The 20136-nt window shown below is 45.3% G+C and overlaps 1 protein-coding gene across 13 annotated transcripts in view; it reads right to left on the bottom strand.

Moving 5' to 3' along the window:
* Nucleotides 1-12971: 12971 nt before the first annotated feature.
* CAMK2D (calcium/calmodulin dependent protein kinase II delta) overlaps nt 12972-20136 on the bottom strand; it is a 121132-nt gene continuing 113967 nt past the window's right edge. For 12 of the 13 annotated variants that reach the window (XM_059843668.1, XM_059843666.1, XM_059843665.1 and 9 more), the window contains 4 exons: nt 19913-20007; nt 19092-19320; nt 15544-15592; nt 12972-15005 (listed from right to left, as the gene is read on the bottom strand). In XM_059843668.1, coding sequence (XP_059699651.1) covers nt 15586-15592; nt 19092-19320; nt 19913-20007 — 331 coding nt within the window. In that variant the 3' untranslated portion in view covers nt 12972-15005; nt 15544-15585. The remainder of the gene's footprint in view (nt 15006-15543; nt 15593-19091; nt 19321-19912; nt 20008-20136) is intronic. The other variant, XM_059843658.1, reaches the window with a different exon arrangement.

Consider the following 20136-nt stretch of genomic DNA (forward strand, 5'->3'; position numbering starts at 1 on the left):
TATTTGCCATAGAGAGTAAGCCACCACTATTAGTCTGATAACAAAGAAAGATTTTCACACTCTTGTTTCCCTCTAGTGTGGCCAGGATGACCAAGAACACGTGGAAATAATCAACAGCAACCAGAGCATTTACATAATTTCTTAAAGGTCTACAAACACTTAGTCTAATCAGCACCTTTTAAAAACCACAAAAAAACTCCAACAGCTCTCTTACTTTTATCAAGGTGTGGACAGTGCTGAACATACAAAAAACTCATCAGCATTAAAGTCTTGGCACACACCCAGTAAAATCCCCAGCAACACAAAAATCCATTACCCTCATAAACTGTATTTTCATAAAAAAGCATCATGAGCAGCAGTACTTTTATCACAAAAGGACATCTAACTCCAAGACTGTGAAAATAAACCAGCACATTTAACTAAGCTGCTCTCACACTGTGACTTGTACATACTTCAAAGTCCCCAAAATATGAAACACATCATTTAAACAAAGGCCCGAGTGCTCCAATTGAATATCAAGAGCAGCTGTGTACCAACACAGGTGGAAGCTCTCCTGGCAAACTGACACTCCATTTTCCATCCATAAAACCCTCTTTTAAAATTAAACCCTCTTCCACACAAGGAGCAAAAAAAAGAAGCAAAAAAACCCCAAGCCACAGTGAGATCACCTCCACGTTCTTTACTTTGCTGTGTAAGACACAAGGCCCCGACCCCATGCACGAGGGCCCAAGCCCCCACACACACCAAGGCCCCCCAAGCCTGTCACGCACGAGAGCCCCCTCAGCCCCTTTGTCAGGGAGGGCCCCCCAGAGCCCTCATGCCCAAGAGCCCCCTCAGCCCCTTCGTCAGGGAGGGCCCCCAGAGCCCTCATGTCCAAGAGCCCCCTCAGCCCCTTTGTCAGGGAGGGCCCCCAGAGCCCTCATGCCCAAGAGCCCCCTCAGCCCCCTCACGGCCGAGGGCCCACCCCAAACCCTCACGGGCGAGGGCCCCCTCACACACGGGAGCGCCCCCAAACCCCTCACGAACGAGGGCCCCCAAGGCCCCCTCATGTGCCACAGCCCCCCAAATCCCCCTCACGTGTGAGAGCCCCCCAAATCCCCCTCACGTGTGAGAGCCCCCCAAATCCCCCTCACGTGTGAGAGCCCTCCAAGGCCCCCTTACGTGTGAGAGCCCTCCAAATCCCCCTCATGTGCCACAGCCCCCCAAATCCCCCTCACGTGTGAGAGCCCCCCAAATCCCCCTCACGTGTGAGAGTCCTCCAAGGCCCCCTCACGTGTGAGAGCCCTCCAAGGCCCCCTTACGTGTGAGAGCCCCCCAAGGCCCCCTCATGTGCCACAGCCCCCCAAATCCCCCTCACGTGTGAGAGCCCCCCAAATCCCCCTCACGTGTGAGAGCCCTCCAAGGCCCCCTTACGTGTGAGAGCCCCCCAAGGCCCCCTCATGTGCCACAGCCCCCCAAATCCCCCTCACGTGTGAGAGCCCCCCAAATCCCCCTCACGTGTGAGAGCCCTCCAAGGCCCCCTCACACACGAGGGCCCCTCAGCCCCCTCACGCATGAGACTGCCACAAACCCCTTCACGCCTGAGGGCCCCCCAAACCCCTCACAGACAAGGGCCCCCTCAGCCCCCTCACACACGAGGGCCCCCAAGCCCTGCTTTCCAACCAGGAGCTTGGATCAGCAGAACGTGAACTTTTAAAAAAGGTTTCATGGAGCTTCCTCAGCTTCTGGCAGCCTTTCCCCCCATCCCAGTCCCCCAGAGAGGCTCTTTGCCGCACCATATCCCCGCACAATGTACAATGAGGCCGCGGAGGCCAAACTCACGGTTTGTAGAGAGCTCACAGGAAATCTGCTCCTTCCCACCAAGGCTCAAGCACCCCAAATTCCACAGCAAATTCCTCAAAGTTCCCCCTCAGAGGAGTACAAAGCAAAGCCCTCAGAGGAATCAGGAGCTGTGCTCTCTCCTGATGGGAAACGAGGAACACCTGGCACCTTACCCAACATTCCCAGGCCCAGGTGAAGCCAATCCCCTAAACGAGGGTCAGGACCAAACCACCTTTAGAGACCCAACCCAGACCCTTCCATGATAACTCAGCTCCAGCTGTGGTTATGTTTACTCTTTGGAAAGGTAAAGGAGAATAATAAAGAACAAGGAAGAAAACCCATCAAATGCACATACATGTGAAGTCACTGCAGCCAAGCAGCTACAAGCAAGCTGGAGAAGGGCTTTTGGCAGGGGCATGGAGTGACAGCACAAGGGGGAATGGCTTCAAATGGACAGAGAGCAGATTTAGATTGGATATTAGGAAGAACTTGTTCCCTGTGAAGGTGAGGATGTCCTGGCACAGGTTGCCCAGAGAAGCTGCGGGTATCCCATCCCTGGAAGTGTCCAAGGCTAGGTTAGACAAAGCTTGGAAGCAACCTGTGATAGCAGAAGGTGTCCTTACACATGGCAGAGGGGTTCGACTAGATGAACTTGAAGGTCCTTTCCAACTCAAAATTCATGTATCACGTACAGTTCTTTATGAGTAATCTCTAACTGGTGCCACAGGACACATTCACTCTCTGTGTTTTGCTTCCGAGAGCTTTGGGTCATTCACTCTGACATTCAGTGACTTAATTCCTCTGGCCCTGTGCTTCCTGTGTACAGCTACAACCACTGTGCCACAGATACCTGCCAGCAAAAACAGTCAGCCACCCTTTCCTAGGCACTCCATAATAATAGCCTTGTCACTGCTGGAGATATTATTATTATTATTTTTAGTAGTACTTCCTCTAGGTAACAGTATCAGAAGTACCAAGTGTGGCTATGGATGTGCTGCAACTAGGATCATCCAGGAAAAAGTCATCAGGTTATTCATTCAGGAGGATACTGAGGCAAAGCAAGTGAGGCAGGAGGATGACAAAACAAACAATGGAAGAAGGGATAATGTAGGCATATGAATGGTGCCTGGGCTTGATCACAGCAGGTGGAGTAGGACATGGAAATCAAACCTGTGTTCCTGACCAAGAAGCCAACCAGCTTCTGTGTCCGGGGGGCTCAGAGAGGAGGGAGGAAGGCAGGCAGGACGCATTCCATCCCAAAATGGCAATGCCCAGATAGATGGGTCACACGTTATCCTCTGCTAGAGCCCATTCCTGGCCAGATGTTAAGCGCCCACTGCTTCCCACTGCTCTCACCCTTCCTCCAGCACATCTAAAGGCTCTGGATTTGGGCTGGTCATTCCCAGCTGTGGTGTCAGGCCCGGCAAGGGGCCCAAAGGCAGTTTAGTTGGTGCAGGCTGGCCACAGACGAGGCCTCTGCTGTGCGCAGAGCACAGCGCTCTGTCGTGGCCAGATGTAGTGAGGTGCTGTGTATTCCCACCACCAGCAGTGGCACATTATCCAAACCTCAGTGCCACAGGAAACTGATCAGAAGACAAAGCTTGGGTTCTTGACCGTGTCCTCAAACCATTCCCAGTTATCAAGGTGGTTTGGAGTGGCCCCTGAGCTGCAGGGCTCTGCTTAATAGTGCTTTTATTGATAGCTGTTGGCAGGCAGGCGTGATTTTCCTTGCTCCCATCTCACCAAAAGCCAGACAGCCCAGAAATATGAGTCTAAACGAATGAGCCATTAGTGCCAGCTGGCTATTTCCAATTGAGTTATATCTTTTCTGTATTATATTACATCGTTGCCTAGAGGCCTTTGCTTCTGCACTAAGTTTCCCTAGGCTTGCTTATTTTATTATCTGAGTATCACGACTGAATAGTGTACAGCAGGTTTTGTGCATTTACTTCCAACATGTTGAAAAAGAAATTGCCATTTCTCTGAGGTCTTTGCAACAGAGACACTGAATTACACCTTTTAGAGGGTGGCATTTATGGCCTTGCCTGACAATTGAAAGGTACCAGAAAAGCTGTTGCAGATTCCGGACATTAAGTCACTGGAATATTGAATGGTCCTGGTTGGTTTCTGGCTGGTCTCCTGGACAGACAGTATTTCAGTGCTAAAGAGAAAGCCTTGGGCAGGGACAAAACCTACAAATAAATATGTTGCAGAAACAGCAAAATGCCTCATCCTGTAGGAAGTGGAAATACTTCTGTGGGAGGAGATGGGTAAAACGGCGTGTGGGAATTCAGACCCGCTTTGATAGTGACAGGACATCCATGTCCCTGACAGCTTCTAAGCTCTAGACTATGTCTGCAACCATCTTCAGCATCATTTTGCTATCAGACTTGAATTATATTCAACAGAATTTTTTCTCATTACAAATCACCAAGTACCGCTCCAAATTGATACCAAGGACTACATCAGTCCAAGTCCCTTAATGTACTAAGCTTGTGCCAAGTCTCCACACCACTCATGCTCAGTGCTTCTTTAACCTCCCCATTCCACTGATTACAGCAAGCATTTTATCTACTTGTTATGATTTTGGATGCTGCCTGAACTGTTTCATCCATCATTAGGAGAATTTTTCCCCTGCAGGTTGCTATTTGCCTGCACACAACGTATTCCATGCACACCCTGAAGCATTGCCCAAGTCACAAAAAAATCCTGACCCTTAAATTGGGAATAGAGACGAAAAACAACCATGAAAAACAACCAGGTGGCATTTTTAGGATATGTGAGGGAGTAAAATGGTCAGGCTTTCACCAAAACTGTACTTTCACTAGAAATGCTCCTAGTATCATTATATGTATCTGAAAATGGCCTTCTTCTGCCAAATGGAAGCTGGGTTTATTTTATTTACAATGCCTATAAACTGTTTGTGTTATTCTGGAGCTTTCCTCTGCTTGTCTGGATGGAAATCCTTCACATGGTTAAGTGCAGTTCAAAGAAGATACGTGCAGCAGAAGAGTATGACTAAGCCTATGCTGTGTCTGTAACATCTCTATACTCTCACCTGCCACTAAATTCACATTTTATTTTTTGACTGCAAAGGAGAAAGAAGGGTAAAATTAGAGTCTAAAGAGGAAATGGAAGACATGTACACAATATTTGTCTCCCTCACGTTCCCATTTTCTCTCTCTGTAACTGCTGTTTCATTCCCTGAAACCAAACTCTCTCATGAGAAGTAGCAGGTCAGGCTTAAAAAATATTCCAGGAACTTCTCAAATGTTACCCTGAGTTATGAATCAAAAGCATCTCATTCCTCACTCATCTGACCTACGCTGACTCCTGAGGGGAGACAGACCGGCTGGCAGCAGTGAAGCAAAAGCAATGTTTGCCATAAATACAAATCTGCATTTTTCTAGGTTGTGCTCAGATTCTCCATCATCATCATCATCGTCACTGCTGACGATAACAAGTGGGTGCTCCAATAAATTGTCACAGAAATGATGAATGACTCCTCTGGGGTTATTTGTGTGTGATGGCCGGATACGTGATCACATCAGACTCTTGCCACAGTGTAACATAAAGTCTGCATTATTTTATGAAAATGAGCAGTTCTGGTCAAAACCATTTGTGCATAGCCCAAATGACCTCACTGCAGTACAAGCTCTGCTGTGGACATTTCAAACTGTCCATCATCTCAAAGGGACTCAGATCCTACTAGTACCTGCACTGTACATCCAAACCTGGTCTAGCTTATTTCCCATTTGCATCTTTAAATTTGCTTTGAGGAGCAACAGGAATAAAGTAGGCCTTGACTATCTTCCACAGCTCCCACAGGAGCACTTGCTCCCTGAATGTGATGGAAAGCCTAAGCTGGAGAGATTTATTTCATGTCGTGTGTAGGTAAATTCTGCCTCCTGGAAGAAGAATGTGAGTGGAGGGAAGTGACTCTGAGAAGTGAGAACAGACCAGAACTCTGTTATCCAGCCCACTGTTCTGAAAGGTAATAACCCCCCAGCACTGAGGTCTGTGAGCACATGGTAATGAAGGGTGGGGGACAGAAGTTTTTCCAACCCTGAGCTCCCCTTTTCCATCACAGTTAATTACAAGCTGAGGACACCACTTACCTGACTGGTCACCTCTCTTGTATCAGCACACTGAGCATTTCCAGCCCTCAGAAAAGAGCAGGATCTCTTTGTAACTGGGGCCAAAGGACAGCATATCACAGCAATGACCTGGGAACAGATTGTCCAGAGAAGCTGTGGCTGTCCCATCCCTGGAAGTGTTCAAGGCCAGGGTGGGTGGGGCTCTGAGCAATCTAATCTAGCAGAAGGTGTCCCTGCCTGTAGTATGGGGTTGGAACTTGTAGGACCCTTAGAACCTGAACCTTTCAGGGATTGTATTATTGTAAGAACAAACCAGATTTCTTTTTGTGCCCATGGACCTGGAGTAGTTCCCAGTAATTTTGGTATCATCTCCTAGTACAGGTAGTGGAACTACTTGGGCTGGCCATTAAACTTCTGTTACCCCTTTGTCAGCCCTTAGGTTCAAAAAAGTCAAAAATAAATAACAGGACCCTTTGTTATGCTCTGTGTGTGTATGCTCTGTAGCATCACATTCAAACTCAGTCACTGTAAAATTCATCACCATCTCAAATCTCCCTGTGTCTAACTGCCAGCTCAGAAAGATTCATCTAGCATCTAAGCATCAGATCAGGTTCTTTCTCCTTTTCCAGGTCAGTATCAGTGGCAAAAAATAAAAAAAGAAACCTCAGTATCTCTGGGGATGGTTTTTTTTTCTTGGGAAGGATTTCTGGTGGTTTTTCTTTTCTTCCTCTTTGCCTTTTTTCTGGACGTACAAAGACAATACAGAGCTAATCTTTTACAGCTGTCTTTCCTTTGAACTGCTGACAGATGCAGGAAGCTAGGTTTAGCTAATATAATTAACTAGTGTGACATTCTGAACTCCCAGGATATTCCTGCTCTGTGAGGACAGCGGTGTGTGGCTGCTGCCCTCAATTTGAGTATTGCCCTCAGAGCAGTGTGATGTGCCTTGTATCAGATTTGAGACTATGCTGTAGAGTTCCAGCTGCCAGGACAGACGTGAACCTGGCTTTTCAGAGGGAGCTCACCTGGGGCTAATGCGGGGCTGTGAGCAAGCACAAGACTCTCTGAGCTCTCCTTATATTCTGGCCATAAATCCTTCACAGGCAACCTGCAATCACTGTCATCGGGGGAAGGAAACTGACCCTTGGACCTAGAAACCCCTGCCATCCAATACTTTGTGGCCTTGGGCAAATGACACACCGCCAGGATCTGAGGCTGAAAGCAGGGAGGCGATGCAGTGGCACTGTGAGGAGTAATTAGCTAATGCCTTTAAAAGGCTCCCAGTCAAATACCAGGGCACGGCAGCACTGCTCCCAGGAACATTGCCTATTGTTCCAGCTGCTGCTGCGTCCTGGGAACGGGTCTCACATGAAAGGGTGACACAAAAGAGAAATGGAAAAAAAAAAAAAATTAAAGGAAGACGGGGGAGCAGAATTTCAGACATACAAGTAAATGATTCATTCCAAGGAGTGGCACACGTTGCTGTCAACGAGATAAATGCCACGCGGCAAAGAACCTCAGGGTTTCACGTGAGAGGAAGATGAGAAGGTTGGGAAGAGAAGGTAGGGCAGGAGCAGCACAAAGGCAAGAGGCAAACATCCAAACGGAGGGGCATGGAGCAGCAGAGGGGCGTTTTGGCAGAGAAGTGAAAGGATCTTACAGAGGAGAAGCCTGCACCTGCTTTCTCCTCTTGCCACCAAAATGTTTGGATCTTTGTGCCAGCTACTCCTCCTCAGAGATGAGTAGCGTGAGCTGCTGAGACCTCTTAATGAAAACTGGAGTCCTCATCCTCGGGCTCTTCCACCCTCCCAAATAACCCCCTTACATCCTTTTGGCAGGCAGTGTAAGACTCGTGGGATGTAAAGTAGCTCTGCCTTGTCATGTGTGAAAAGCTGGTCTTAACTGGGAAGCTGTTTATAGAAAGGTGTGAATGTGGTGAGACACTAATACTGAGATCCCCATTCAACTACAGAGGAGAGAATGAACACCCAGCGCCCCTCAGGGTTCCAGCATTGGAAACCCACTGCAAAGGAGGGATCAGCAAAGCCCCAGGACCTTTAAAGCTCAGTTTTTCTATCTGTTCACATATTGAAATCCTCAAACACATCCATTTGTTTAAGAAAAGAGACTTGGAGTGTTTCTTGCTCTCAGCTTTGTGGTAATTAGTCCTTGGCATTTTTAAGTCTTTGGGGCACCTTTGCTTGATGTATGCACAGGGAAAGGGATCCTTCCTGCTGTTGTCAGGCAGATTTTGACCACTTTTTAAAAACTGCATCCAAACAAAAAATAAATCCTTCCCTGCTTATTTTTCAGTGAGAAAATGGACAAGAACTGTCTCAGATATTCACTCAGTAGTTATGGCAGTGACCTTGCACAAGGAATGCATGCTCAGATTCCTGGCCTGAATGCAAGAGACCAAAACCTCCTACTCACATCTCCCAGATCCCTTGTCAGTGGATCTAAATCCAGGCCCTGAAATCAGCCTACTGCTGCTGTGCTTATCTGGCTCCATCATGGAGAGTGTAACTATTTAAAGTGCTTAGCTCCCAACAGGAGACTGAAACTGCTACCTCCAAAACCAGACTCCACAATGATGTGCCAACACCCTCTCAGATGCTGGCAAGTAGTTAATATTCCCAGGTTCTTCAAAATACTTACATGGAGAATATTTAAGTCTTTAAGAGAAGGAAATTCGTTCATTGTCACAGAACCCTGGAAACCACCGGTTCTCCAGGGTTTAGAGAGATGATGTGAACATTACCTACACAAAGAACAGTAATGAAGGGCTGGAAAAGGGAATTGCCACATCAGCCACAAGTGCACAGATCTACACCATATCCTCCAGGCAGCCCAAGGCCACCCAGAGGATCAGAAACAAAGCCTGCAAACAAAAGGCTGGCCATGCTACCAATCCCTCTTACTGTGTGTAAAGGCGCTCTACTGTATCCAAAATCCTCTCTAGAATAACTTTTCAGTATGATTAGATTTATCTTTGATTAGGTGTTTCTTTGAAAGGTCATGGAGAAGAGAAGGAATGGAGGAAAGCTGTTGTCACCCCAGGCTTCCAAAAGGCAGGACAGGCCAGCAGGCTGTTCTGCCATTCAGCCAGACCTGGGCAGGCTAGAGAGGAACTCAGAGAAGCTCAACAAAAGCAAGTGTGGGGTCCTGCAGCTCAGGAAGAACAACCCCATGCACCCAGGCAGGTGAGGGTCTGACCTGCTGGGAAGGGGCTCTGTGAAGGACAGAGCACTGGCAGGAGCTGGCCAGAGAGTCTGTGGAGTTTCCTCTGGAGATCTTCAACTCTGCCTGGACATTACCCTGTGAAACCTGCTCAAGGGTTGGACTAGAGGATCCCCAGAAGTCCCTTCCAACCCCAAACACTGTTACTTTGTGATTTATGGACTGTGGGGGATTCACATGGAGGCTGCTACAAGAGAAGAATGCAAAGCGGTCAATTACTCACCTACAACATGTATTATCTGTCACTAATCTCCCTTCCAACCAATTTCCAAATTACTTTAATAAACCATCTTTCTCATTTACTAAATTATATTACTTAAAAGTACCTACTTTCAATCAAAAAAACCCCACATGACAGTGCAAATGTCCATACGGTTAAATTCCATAAGCCTTCGTGTGTTGGTGGAGGATTGATTTGAACCACTGGAAAAAGAAATGCACACCTTTACAAATTCTGATTGTCTCTGTCTTGGTTGGGTGATTCAGTGGCTTGATGAGTTAGAATTTTGATAACATAGTGGGATATAAACAAGCCTTTTCAAACATACTTACTCATTGTGTTTGTGATTTTTTTTCTTCATAAAGACTCGTTGGAACTGAGGTATCCACTTGAGAAACTTCATTCATTCATGAAGGTTTCCATAACTCTATTTGCTACAATGAACAAGGCCAGCAAATTTTGGCATGGCCCCACTTCTGTGCTTTACTCTCTAAAAAGTTTTGTTCAGAAAAAAGCCCCAGAAATCACCACTTCTATTCAGGGAGTAGATGTTCAGGTGCCTGTTTAGTCTGAGGAACTTACCCAGGTACCTTAAACTCAACTCTGGCTTCTGACTCAGTACCTACCTCTCCTCGGTGCACAGGACACGACGACAGCTCTGTACGATGCTTAATGCAGTTCATGTCTTGCTCCAAGATGACAGAGGTGGTCTACATCCCTGCTAAGGCTTTGACTTGTGTTTAGGTACCAATGTTCAGCAATCCCTTTATCCAATGAGCTCCGTGGCTCCCCAGGGCAGACTCTTAGCCCTGTTCTCAGGCTGGCTGTTGCTAGCAGGGTCCCTTGGTGTAACTCAAGGTCCTGTGAGCGTCACCACACTGGGCAGCTGTCCTCTCTGAGAGCCAGCCCTGGATGCCTCAGCAGGGTGGGAAAAGGAGTGGCAAGAGAGCTGAGCAGTCTCTTCTTCCCCAGGGCCCTTCTGTTTGCCATGGGCTCTCTCCCAGTGCAGTGGCTGTGTATTAATGAATTAATGCTCCCCTCTCCCCTGCAGCAGCTTGCTGGGAATTACCTGACAGTGAGCAGGGGACTTGGTGACAGACACTGCTGCCAGTCACGCCCTGACATGAAACAGCACCTTTCCATTATAGGCTGACTTCAGAGGATAGCAGAAGTAAGAGCAAGGCTGCAGTAAGGTGTGTCAGATTCCTGATAAATGCTGTGCTGCAATTTAACACAACTTTTCAGAGGGTGGCTACGCACACTCAGCCCTTGCTATTTTAAGGAAGCAGCCCTGTCTCAACCACTTGCCACATTTAGCCATTTAACTTTGTTAACTACTCAGAGGTCACTGTGATGAAAAAGATTCTATGGGCCTAATTCCCAATTAGTTCCTAAGATGGTCCAGCCCTGCAGCTGGGTTCTGGAAACACCTTTGAAGAAAGAATTTGACATTTCCGTAACGTAGACATAGTGCTCTTCTATCTCTTTGCCTTGGAAATCCTGTTTTCTAACAGCTTGTCTTTTTTTTTTTGCAATGATTTTCTTTGCCCCACCCTCTGATTAAATGCTCTGCTCTTCCCCAAACTTCCTGTCTGCAGTGCCTTTGCCCTGGGCTGGGTCTGGACAAGCACACGCTAGAACAGGCAGCCCTGGCAGTGCTGCTCTGCAGCATGTGAGCACACAGAATTCCTGCCTCCTTCCACATGCACACTGCCTCGGGAGCAGATCCTGCAACCTACCCTGCTCAGCCACAGGGAGCTCTGCTAGAGAGGGAGGGGAAGGGAGGGAAGCCTTCTCTTCCTGCGGGGCCTGGATAGGCTGCAGAATTACTAAGTGTCCCCTTTTGCGAGGACCAAACCTCCTGTACTCCTGTGGGGTGTCAGCCCTCGGCTCTCCCTGCAAGAACAACAGCTTTAGCAGTTGCACCTCGCAGCACTGAACTCCTGAAGCAATTTGGATCAATTCCTCAATGACTACAGCTAACTTTTTGATTAATGGTGTTTCTTTATGATGGGTTATGTATAAAGTATGACTGCACAAACTTTAGAAGAAAGAAAAGCCCTGAGAAGCATGAAGTGATTCTGCTTTCTGAGAGAATAGCCCAAGGAGATGATCAATTACCAAGGATTAATAACTCACTGAAGAAACAGTGAAGTTAATCCTAGACACAATGAACTCTGGATTTAATAGACAGCCCTAAGAGATGGTACTTTTCTTCAATGTGTCCTTGGAGGCCATTTTTAGAAAACGGAATCAATCTGATTATTTCAGGTGTATGTACAGGGTATATTCAAGATCCAGGAAATGGTAATTTTCAGGCCTTGAAATACTGCGTTCCTTACTTCCATTAAAAATTGAATATATGAAAGCACTGGGCTCTCTTCTGCTCAGAACAAACAGCCTCTTCTTGTACACTCCTAAACAGAAAACAGTGTTACAAAGCCACCAGGAGGCAGCAGATGAAAATATTTGCACTATAAAAGAACAACCATTAAAAAACCCCAAACCAGCCCCCAAACCCTGCTGCTCTCCCAAATATTCAGCCTGATATGGAGGAAATGTGTTCTCCCAGCCCGCTGCTGAACATTTGGCTTTATGCACTGATCTCTCTTCTCTGCATACCTGAAATCAGTAGCAATTCCACTGCTGCCACACAGCTTTATGCAGGAGCATGGTTAAAATGGAAATCAAACTGATTTCTGGAATACCATTCACTGGAAAAAAATGAGCAAAAAAAGTAGGTAAAAGCGATATGACAAAATATGAGACCTCCCAATAGACTAAACTGCTTTTGCTCCTTCTGGGGTTTAGTGAAAAATTCCAATCCCCTGAGTGCTCTCCTGACTACCTTTTTTTTTGCTTACAAAATGCCACCCAAGAAGAAGCACTGGAATTGTGACCAACCCAGGACAGGCTCTGGCTACCTGCCACGCCAACGCTGCTGCTCCAGCTACGCTGCCTTGGCCCCGGTCCAGCTCTGCATTCCCTGACCCAGGAAAGCTGCAAGTTGTTTCCTCTCCTTCGTCCTTCTTTTTTCTGCTGGTATAAAAGATTGTCCTCAGTTGGAGCTCAGCATGGTTTAAGATGGCCTGAAATCACTACAGACATATATGTAAGCTTTTCAACTGGGACGTTATTTTAAATCCTAATTATTTACAGATGTAAATGTATTTTATATTTCTATATGTATGTTCTTATAGTCCTACATGTATTTTATGGCATTATATAGCATACAATAACTTCTCTTCTAGAGCCTTGTGTTACAGGCGGAGCATATATATGAAATACAGCAAGGCAGCAACAGAAGTGTTGGAGCTACCTAAAACATTTCTAAATATGGCCCTACGAGCACAAGGTATGTGAACAGTCCACCAACAAAGCTGAGCACGAGCAGTGTGCCATCGGCCCCAGGAAAGGCACTCAGGAACCAACCAAAGGAAAAACCACAACAACAAACACTTGTATTTTCAAACCAAAAATTCAGCTCCTAAGAAAGTGCATCTGCGCCTCTGGCATCTTAATTCAAGCAGACACTACATATTTTCCACTGCAAAGATCACAATTAATTGGGAAATTAAAACACAAGCACAATGTCAGCAGAAATCACAAATTTATTAATCCTTAAATATATCAATCATTTACCATTATGGCAAGAAATATGTACACTGTGTCCCATGGTAAACTGCAGTGTTCCAAAATGACAGAAGTGTATAATTCAGTTGTGGTGGAGAGAACAAATCACAAGTTCCTCACGTCTTGGTGTGGAAGACAAACTTGGTCTACAGTAATACATCAACACCACATGCTATGTTAGAAGTATAAAAAAAACACCCTACACCTAATTTGTTAATTTTAAATACAATTATGCCACTTATAGCCGCTTCACAAAAAAAAAAAAAAAAAAAAAAAAAAGAAAAAAAGAAAAAAAAAGAAAAAAAAAGAAATTAATGAGAAAAAAATGAGGCCATTACTTTTTTCACAGATCCCATTGGCAGGTTAATATGGCTCAACACATTTATTGTAGATGCTTACTTTAAATATATATTGTTTAAAATCATGTAGTAATTATCAGAGAAGCTTAAGTCCATCTACCATACATCCACTAGTAACAACATCAACATGTTTAAGAACTGCTTCTGATTAGTAATCAACACAGAGAGGTGAAATGATACAAATTAGGAAGCTTTCCCATTTTAAAAAGTTCTGGCTGCCGAGTTGTAAATTTTGGAAGGCTAAAAAGGACACTGACTCAGACAGCATGCACTGTACAGCGCTGCAGGAGCAGGAGTCTGCTGCTAACAGAACCACGGGGAGAACAGGAGCAGCCCAGCCTGGCCTTTCCTGGAACAGTGGCAGGGAAGAAACTGAAATTCTTGCGAGGGTGTATTTTTACAGCAACGTGAGGGAAGGAGAACTAGTCCCTGTTGCAAAGACTGCGTTCCGTGCTGCCAGCACCGTGTTCCACCCTCGGCCTGGAGCCGGGACAAACCCGTCGGGATCGCCGGCCTCGACACCCAACGCTGCCAGGGGAGCTTGAGAAACCAGGAGCGGAGTGAGGGCAAGAGGGGGAGACACAAACCTGTGGTGAAGTGTTAGGGTCCCACGGAAAACCGGTGTCTCCGTAATTCGTTTCCAGAGAAGCAACAGCAGCAGTGTAATGCACGTAAACTCTTCATACTTAGCTTTAAGGCCTAATATTTCTTGAGTATATTATCCACACAACTGGTCTATACATTAACTCACATATTATATTTTTTAAAGCCTTCTTAAAAAATTTACAGTACATCCTAAAAGCGATAAAAATCTTTCTCTTTCCTTCCATTGTAATCCTCAAAAACTGTCTCTCAATTATCACTTAGTTCCTTACAATTTTTAATTTTGCTTAATCATCCAACAGAACCGTTCAGTTAAGCAAAATAAGAAAGCGAAAAGGACTCAAAAGGAAAACAGAAGCCGCTGACTCACCAGAGCACTGACAGTTAATTCTGGAGTGGCCAGGCCAGCAAATGAGGAGATTTTTCCAGTTTACATAGACTAATAAACTAAGAGGGCTGCAGCTGGTCCAAAGCCAAGATATTAACACTTCCACATTTATCAGTGATTTTGTCCATCTAGGATAAAAATCTGTTTAACAGTAATGGAGCTGCCAGCGGAAATCCTAACCATTCCTACCAGAACCAAAGCAAAATCCTGGGACTCAGGAGAAAAGGAGGAGTCAAAAAACAGTTCTTAAAAAAAGAAGGTAAAATATACTTTTTCTTTTTTTTTTCCTTTTTTTTTTAATAAACGCGTTAGATTTTAAAGTTGTCTGTCAAAATTTATGTCTTGGCATAAATGGAGCAAGTGACAAATGTATTGTGTGTCTACTGCTGTCCATCCAATATCTCTTTTTTGTCTTTTACGCCTTGTTATTCTCTATTTGCATGGAACATCACCTTCATTGAAATGTTAACAGTGTACAGATGGAATATACAGCAACGTGGTGCATCACAAATGTGTTACATGAAGAACCTTCACAACTTCATGCACTCAGAAACATGCATGAAGAGAACGGGATGGCCAAGATGGTAATCAACCAGGTGCGTTGGGTACAGAAAATGCAAGAGCGGCACCGCTGATATTTTTAGCTAGGAGGAAGGAGAAAAAAAACAAACAGATTTCCATTACTGAGGTAACATCACCACCAGATAACAACACATGCTCAAGTGTTAGCCAATGCTAGTGAAAAAAAACCATCTTGTCGAGATCACTAAACATGATACCGGGGAAAAAACAAGGGAAAAACCTCCACTCAGGCAAAGCATTCTTTTATTTTTCAAACCACTTAACAGACATTTTCCATCTTTACAAGATGCCAGAGAGGCTGTGAAAATAAAAAAGAAAACTGAAGCAGGAAGCCAAAGTGTCTTAAGGGATTCCTTAAGGAAGGGAGGGTAGAATTCAGCCGTGAATCTCTGGCTGTAACTTAACTTCCTCAGCATGGACATCGCAGGCACTGCCATGGACTGAGGCTCTCGTACAAAGATTGGACCAAGTGACAAGGAAGAATCAGGTGTCATTCACATGCAAGACATGCCAGAGCCGAATGATGCAGAGAGAGAAAGAAGGGGAAGGAGCTGGAAGCAAGTATGCAGCTAACTGAGGTTGTAGCATCATTTGTATTACCGTAGCATCTAGGGGCTGGAGCCGTGGTGGGATCCCTCTGCGCTAGGCACTGCACAAACACAGAACAAACTCTTCACTCTGCATTCCTGCTCTCTGGCACTGCGCTTATCAAAGTATCAGAAGGTGTGAGCAGTGATCAGGGAGGGAACATAAGCCTCACTGAGGCTGAAGTTAGGTTAGGGAGTCACTTTTAGGCCCAGCAGCCCTTTGACTGCCCATACTGGGCAGGTGCAGTCTCCAAGGACAAGCAGACAGCTCTGCAGAAACACATTAACACAGATCCCTAAGAACATAGATACAGAGAACAATTTCCTACTGTCACTCCTATCACTCAGAGAGAAACCACGGACAAGACAGAAACCCAAGTTTGCCCCATCTCACTCACAGCAAAACCACAAAGAACATTTATTTATAAATTAAATACATATTTGTGCTCGTATCCTTTTTCAAGTAAGTTCTCTGCCACAAGGAAACATTTCCCTATACCTATAGCTACCAAAGAGCTCAGTTCTATCCTTAGACTTATGCACACTCCTCCCTGAAAACAAGGAAGATACCATGCTTTCAGCAACTGGCTTAACACCATCTAGGATACCGTGTCTAGCAGATCACAGCTATAATCGTTTTTGCAACTTTATTAGATTTGAAATTCATCTTCAGACACAATGTGCAAAATACTTTTTTATTATGGAAACACCATTATTAACTACTGTGCATTGGTAATAAATAAGTAGCTGTAGACTGTATACATTTCAAATAAAGGAACTAGAACAATAAATTAATTAAGTTCCTTTAGTTTTCCAAAATGGAGTTATTGCTGCTCTGACTGGGAAAAGCAAAGGTGAAATATGAGACAGTGCAAAAATGTTCAGGATGGGTTACAGGAGAAGAGAGGTCTAGCTTGGTGCTACATGGGAATCTCCCAGTCAGACTTTAGTAGGTGGGGAATAAAGAAAGAATGGCAGTGCTTGTCTGAAAGGGGAGTTATCAGCCTAGAGGAGACTCCCTAGTGCTGAGCACTAGCAGTAGGACCGATCTCAGGTAGCATACTGACACTTAGGTGGAAGGCACTATAAAAAGAAAAGAAAACAGGAGCATTGTGCAAGGAGAAGCAAATAACCTTCAGGGCTGGGTAATCCAAAAATATTACATGGAATAATAGGAAGTGCAAAGCTCTGTAAAAGTTTCTATGCACTCACTGGCTGGAAATGAGAGTTGAGAGTAAATAGGTGGCTGTCTCAGATGTGCTGCAGATGAGAAAAGTGCAAAAACTGTGCCAGAACAGAGCAGGGAGAAGAAAGACATTGGGGAATTAAATAAAGCCCTGACTACAACTGGACAGAGCATTTCAGAAGAAGCCAAGCTAATGGAAAGGCAAACCTCAAACAAAAAAAGACAGTAAGGGGATAAGGTAATAGGAAAATGGAGATCCTATCAGACAAAGCCATCTGAGGTGGTGCTGGCTGTTTACCCTACAGAAGGGGAAGGTGGCAATGATCTGATCAGCCTTCCTACAAACAGTTCATGCCTGCACACCTAACCAGTGCAGGAGAACAACCGTGGCATAGAAGAACCAAGCACACACTGAAGATGACCAAATTTTACACTGGAAAGCAAGGCTCCTAACCATCAGACCAACCATATTTTGGAACAGTGCTAGGAGCAAGTCCAAAAACCTCCTCTGAATTCAAGATGAGAGCTGGTTATGGGATTTATGTGATAATGTTGCCAGTGCTACACACATAGGGCTACATTGCATCTCTCCTTAAACCTCAGTCTGGCTCTAAGGCTCCTCTGTGACCCCTTAAGCTTGGACACCCCTCGCAACCCTGAAATCTCCTCTGTCTGACCCCACTGGCTCAAGAGATTCACCAATACAGACACCACCCTGCAACTGCAAAAAAATCATTCCATGGTGATTTTTCCTCTCCTTCCACCCTCGGCAGTCCCAGAAATCATCATCTTTATTAGGGAGAACAAGCAGACGCAAATGACATATTGCAGTACCTTCCCAAAAAGACAAAGGTGGAAAAAAAAATCAGAGGAAAAGATGAAATTATTCCCTAGCCCATTTCATGTCACTGTCCTGTAATCAGTGACTATTCAGGGAGCAGTGGGCCAGGTGAACCTGGTTCACTGTGGCTTTCTGGTTCTACACACAGCCAGCTCAGATCCCTTGACAAACAATCCTTTTTGAAAACCTCAAAGATTTACCTTAAATGGCATTTCAAGGAAGAGTAACTGCTCTTTGAATACTATCGGTTGAAACACTGGCAGTGCAGCTGGAATGTGAGAAACAAAGGACATTTGGCTCTTGTTCCCATTGGTTTCATATTTTGAAATAAAACAGTTATCACTAAGTAATAAAATTTCTTTTTTCCTAAATAACAAAATAATACTAAATCATCACCACGGAAGTTTAACACTTCCTTCTACCTTATTTCTTACTTCATCAAGTGTTATTTCATATAGGAGAAGAGTGTTGCAAGGAGTAAAATATGAGACCTGGTGGTTCAAAAGATGAAATCTAAGCCCTTACCATCCAGGCCAGGAAATTCAGCCACTCTCCACATTAAGACACCTGACGCAAATCGAATTCTATCCTATTCAGAGGGCTCACAACTGAGCAAAGCCAGGCCCAGACTGGTGCTGCCTATTTGGGAAACCACAGTCAGTTTCCCAGAGGTTTGGGCTCATTAGCAGAGGCTGCTGAAGAAGCAGAGAAGCCAATGGCCTAAGCAGAACCTCCTGAGCAAGCCGTGACTCTTTATTCTGTTATTGCAACCCCGAGGGTGCTGTCACTAACCCTGGTGACAATGTGGCTCAAGGAACTCGGTCACTGCCTGACTCCGAGGTTGTGGCAGGGCCTGGATGAACAACAGAGAGAAATGCTGATGGGACAGAGGCAAGGCTGTCCCACGGGGATGTTGGAACTGCCCAATAAGGAACATTCTGCAGTTAGGCACAGAGAGTGAGGGGAAAGAGATAAGAAAGTGAGAGGGACTGAGATGGCTCAATTTACAAGGTAAATGTGTAAACTGGCTCAAACCCAATTTGCAGTGAACATACCTAGGCCTAGAAAAGTAGAGGTGGCTGGAAATTACACTAAATATTAGTCAAACTTCAGTTTTTCCCAATAGTGACGCATTTCACTTGAAACTTTCTGGTTGGCTCTGACAGCTCCCTGTATCCTACTGCTTTTTATTTTCCCAGGTTTTCCAGCAATTGTATTCTAGGTTTTCTAATCCTGTTTTGTGTGACTTCTATCAAGCTTTCTCTACATTAAAACACTTTCCTGCTCTTCAAGCTGCCAGTTCAGGGACCGAGTTGGATCGGTGGGCATCACAGTAGAAAACAACAACCAAAAAAGCACATTATTTTAGAACTCTTCTCACCAACACCCCGCACGGCAGTGGGTATAACACATAACGAACGACCACAAAAAAGGACACCACCAGAGGACGGCTCGCAGTTTTTAAGGCCCAAAGCAGCTACAGGACTAGCGGTGTGCCTAGGAGGTGAGAGCTGGTGGCGGGGCAGTTCCTTACTTGATGGGTACGGTGGGCGAGCCCGAGCGGTGGAAGTGCACGTTCTGCCACTTGCCGTCGCGCCGGTGCCACACGCGCGTCTCCTCGGACTGCATAGTCTTTGGCATGCCGCTGCCGTCCATGTACTGCGTCAGGCGGATGTAGGCGATGCACGCCGCGTCCTCGCCCACCAGGTGCACGTGCGGGTTCAGGATGATCGTGTGGATCGGCTTGTTGCTTTTGGACAGAGCTACCACACACAGGGGTACACACAGGAGAAACCATATTTGCTCTGGGTAAGCCAAAAGAACTCATGCCAGCCTGTCTTCCAACACAAAAATCTCAGGCTTAGCAGATACAAAATCGTAACTAGGGTTTTATGATAATCACACCTACAACTCAAATACTTTGTAGAATGAGCACAATCACTTATTATACACTACTTAATAAGTAAATACGTTTAATCCATGTACATATATGGATTAAATAAAGTGGAGGGCACCACCTGGAGTTTCCCAACATTTCAGTTTCTCTGTTACGTCTAATGACATTTGTACCCAACATTTTCAGTTAAAATAATTCAACTCTACTCATTCTTTATTTTGACTTTTTAGTTCCAAATACCTGAAACTCTCCTCTGCCCTCTGACGTGCCCTGTGATGTGTGAATGAGCAGAGAAGAAGCAGACTGAAAAACACCTATAGCAGAACTCTGAAAAAAATAATACTCCCTTCCCCTGCCCAAGTTAATTAACTAACTCCCAGACCAAAAAGCTCATTAGATGAGAGACACGCAGTCACAAGGAACAGATGAAGCCTCGGAGATGAAAATAGAATATTTACCATTTTCGAAGTAAAACCGGTGGAAGTCCATCCCTTCTACCAGATTACCCAAAGCTTCAGGTTCAAAAGACGTAAGACCAGGATCACAGATTTTTCTATGGAAAAGAGGAAATTCTGCAATGAGCACACGTGCTTAGGGATCACTGCTTTGGAGAGATAATTTTTAATTGTTTCTTTCATTCCTATCGAACATTTCACCTACTCATGTCATCACATTGGACAAG

The sequence above is a fragment of the Haemorhous mexicanus genome, chromosome 4 (assembly GCF_027477595.1).
Source record: "Haemorhous mexicanus isolate bHaeMex1 chromosome 4, bHaeMex1.pri, whole genome shotgun sequence".
NCBI lineage: Eukaryota > Metazoa > Chordata > Aves > Passeriformes > Fringillidae > Haemorhous > Haemorhous mexicanus.